The sequence below is a fragment of the Heliconius melpomene genome, chromosome 2, assembly GCF_056956725.1.
Source record: "Heliconius melpomene rosina isolate 202511_hmr_F chromosome 2, ASM5695672v1, whole genome shotgun sequence".
Taxonomy (NCBI): domain Eukaryota; kingdom Metazoa; phylum Arthropoda; class Insecta; order Lepidoptera; family Nymphalidae; genus Heliconius; species Heliconius melpomene.
In genome coordinates this window covers 9,927,366-9,930,635 of record NC_140390.1, presented here as the reverse complement: position 1 = coordinate 9,930,635, position 3,270 = coordinate 9,927,366, and the positions used below count along the sequence as shown (strand labels likewise).

Here is a 3,270-nt window from a genome sequence, read left to right as displayed (position 1 = left end):
TATCTTCAATTGTACAACGATATGGCCTTCTACTGCAATATTTGTCTATTAATAGATCAATATGTGCTTCATACTCCGTTACTTTTCCAATGTCATACTTATCCTTTGCAAACACAGATTTATGGTTCAATATTAAATCATTTATCATTGCCTGTTTTTGGAAATCGAGATGGTTAATAAAAATTTTGAAGTTCTCTTCACAGAAATTTTCATTGAAATTTATTGAATTATCCAATTTAATTTCATTTGGAATTGTAGTATATGATTCCTTAGAATCTACTTCTCTTCCCTGTAAAGGGATTTTCTGATAAACTTCCAAGTTCGGAACAAGCTCCGGTCCCAATCACCTTAGTCTCCGACATCAGAAGTGGGATGAACCTCACTCTCACGTGAAGTAAGTAATGTTTCGACACTTTCAATAGTCTACCGTTCTGTGAGTGTGTAAATACGTAGTTACGTCGCGTGAGTGTAGTAAATAATTTCGTTAGTCTGTTCGTTTCGTTAGTTACGTTAATTTCTTTAGTTTGAGATTCTTAAAGTATCGACGCCCCGTCTAATACGCACCGTATTAAATGAAAAATGTAAAAAATTATTTCAAATTTTAAAAAATTATGTCGGTAGGTCACTAATTTTATAGAAGGTTTACAATGAAATCATTATGAACGTAATTCATTTTAAAAAAGGTGAAATACAGTTGTTTCCATAATTATGGCGCAGCATATAACAGTGTAAATTAAAGAAACGGAAGTTATTTGGTAATTTAATTTTAAAAAAGTGACATATTTGAAAGTGACATATTAGGTAAAGATTGTTTAAAGAAAGTAAAGAGGTTAGTTAATTCTTTTAAAGTGATTATAAAGTTAGATGTAATTGTTAAGAGAAATAAAATAGTTAGTGAACGTACCGTATATTTCAAATTGTATTAAAAGAAAAGTAATTGGATAAATAGGATTCAGAAGGATGGAAAAATAATTCACTCGCAATGGTGATCAAAGGCTGCGCAGCCTTTTAATAACAATTCACAAGAGAATGACAAACATAAAAGTCAATAGTTGACAGATTATTAACAACTTACAAATAAAATGTTGCTACTTAAAATTTGTTAATTATAATGTATAATAAAGTTAATTATTTAAATTAAGAAAAATAACTATTATTTTAAAATTATTATTTGGTCTTGAACATGCCCCCGGCCGTTGAAAGCTGGCCTTTCAACACGACTCGTTGGCTACTGGAAGTGGACATATTTTACTGAAAGACCTTCGGACCACTCCTGTTGAAGTTTTAATATCGGCCACTCTGTTAACTCCATCACTACCAGGGAATACAGCAACCACTCGACCCAGTCTCCACTTTAATGGTGGTAGATTGTCCTCTTTGAGAAGAACAAGGGAATTCATAAGCAAGCCATCTTTACAGGTACGCCATTTTATTCTTTGTTGGAGCTCCGAGATATATTCCTTGCTCCACCTGGACCAGAAATGCCGTCGTAACTGTTCGATCCGCTGGAATCGAGTTAAGTGATTGTAAGGATAGTCGCCATGATCAGGAGTCGGTAAAGACATCAGTGGTCGTCCGATGATAAAATGTCCTGGAGTAAGAGGCATGAAGTCTTCGGGTTCTGGCGATAGAGGTGTAAGCGGTCGGGAGTTGAGGATCGCCTCAATTTGAACTAAAACTGTGTAAAGTTCCTCAAATGTCAAATTACAATTTCCCAACACTCGCTGAAGATGAAATTTGGTTGATTTTACACCTGCCTCCCATAAGCCTCCGAAATGCGGCGAATAAGCCGGTATAAAATGAAATTCAATTTGGTCATTGGCGGCAGCCGATGACAGCGAATTACAATTATGCTTTAAAAATTTTGATAATTCGTTGTAAGCACCAACAAATGAAGTCCCATTATCCGAGTAAATATTTAAGGGTTTTCCCCTTCGTGCAATGAACCTCCTTAACGCTAACAAATAATTATTGCTGGTCAAATCGCCTACTAGCTCAATATGAACGGCTTTAGTTGAAAAACAAACAAAAAGTACAATGTATACTTTTACCAATCTGCATCCACGACCTTGACGGCTAGCAGCATAAATTGGACCGGCATAATCAACGCCTACAGATTGAAAAGGAAAACTATTGGATAATACGCGATTTTTGGGTAAATTACCCATGATAGGTGAAATAACTTGACCCTTCATACGACTGCACCTTACGCATTTCCGATAGCAAGCTTTGACGAGATTACGGCCACCGATTGGCCAATATTGTTCTCTAATTGAGGCAAGTAACAGCTGAGGCCCTGCGTGTTTAAGTCGCTGATGTTCGTGATTGACAAGTAACTTAGTGAATTGATGTGTGGACTGTATTAATATAGGAAACTTTTTATCATATGGGTACTCTGAGTTACCCAAGCGACCACCAACACGCATAATGTTATTTTTATCAAGAAAAATATTAAATTTGAGTAATGGGCTCTTTTTTAACAAAGGCTGGTGGTTCAATAGCAACGAATACTCTGGAAATGATTCCTGTTGTGAGACTCTTAATAGTAAATTTAAAGCGTCTTGCAAATCCGTTTTACTTAAATAATTATGACTAATTTTATTCTTTTTACATAATTTAATAAATCTCAAGGCGTACGCAGTAGCACGTATTAATCTAGACATATTCGAAAAACGATTAAAATCTATGAATTGATTATTACTGGAAGACATTTCACACGTGGAAGTAGTGAATAATGAAATTTCTGGTCGTAATTCAGGTAGAATTTTATCAGAGTTCACCGTGACTGGCCAACATAATTGATTCTCCTGTCTTTAAATCTTTTACATTATTATTTAATGTGTTCAGTTGAAGTGACTCATCAATGTTAATTAAATTGCATTTTACATTTGACAACTGATTAGATGAGACTGAACCACATACTAACCATCCAAGCTTAGTTTCACATAACGTAAGGGTACATTGACCTTGACCTAATCTTATGCGCTGAGATCCTAATAGGTCCCAGAATACATCAGCACCTAATATCATATCAATCCCGGCAGGTGAATGAAAGTTCGGGTCCGCTAAGCAAATATTGGATGGGAATTTAAACTGCGATAAATCTAATTGCTGAGATGGCACGTTACTTGTAATAGATGGTAAAATAAAACATTGCAAGCTAGTAGTATATTTATTATCCAATGATTTTATTGAAACTGTGCACATTTTATTTACCTGTGACAGTACGCTGTTAACGCCCATTAAGGATTTATCAATTTCAGTTATATG

General features: G+C 35.0%; 1 protein-coding gene across 1 annotated transcript; it reads right to left on the bottom strand.

Annotated features, from left to right (window-relative positions):
• Window positions 1-983: 983 nt before the first annotated feature.
• LOC146540834 (uncharacterized) lies at window positions 984-2,711 on the bottom strand. Its single transcript, XM_085199860.1, has one exon. The coding sequence runs from the start codon at window positions 2,709-2,711 to the stop codon at window positions 1,212-1,214; it is 1,500 nt and encodes a 499-aa protein (XP_085055986.1). The 3' UTR covers window positions 984-1,211.
• Window positions 2,712-3,270: the final 559 nt, after the last annotated feature.

Excerpts from the sequence above, each read along its gene's own strand:
- LOC146540834 (XM_085199860.1), bottom strand. The coding sequence starts at position 2,711 with ATGTCTTCCAGTAATAATCAATTCATAGATTTTAATCGTTTTTCGAAT.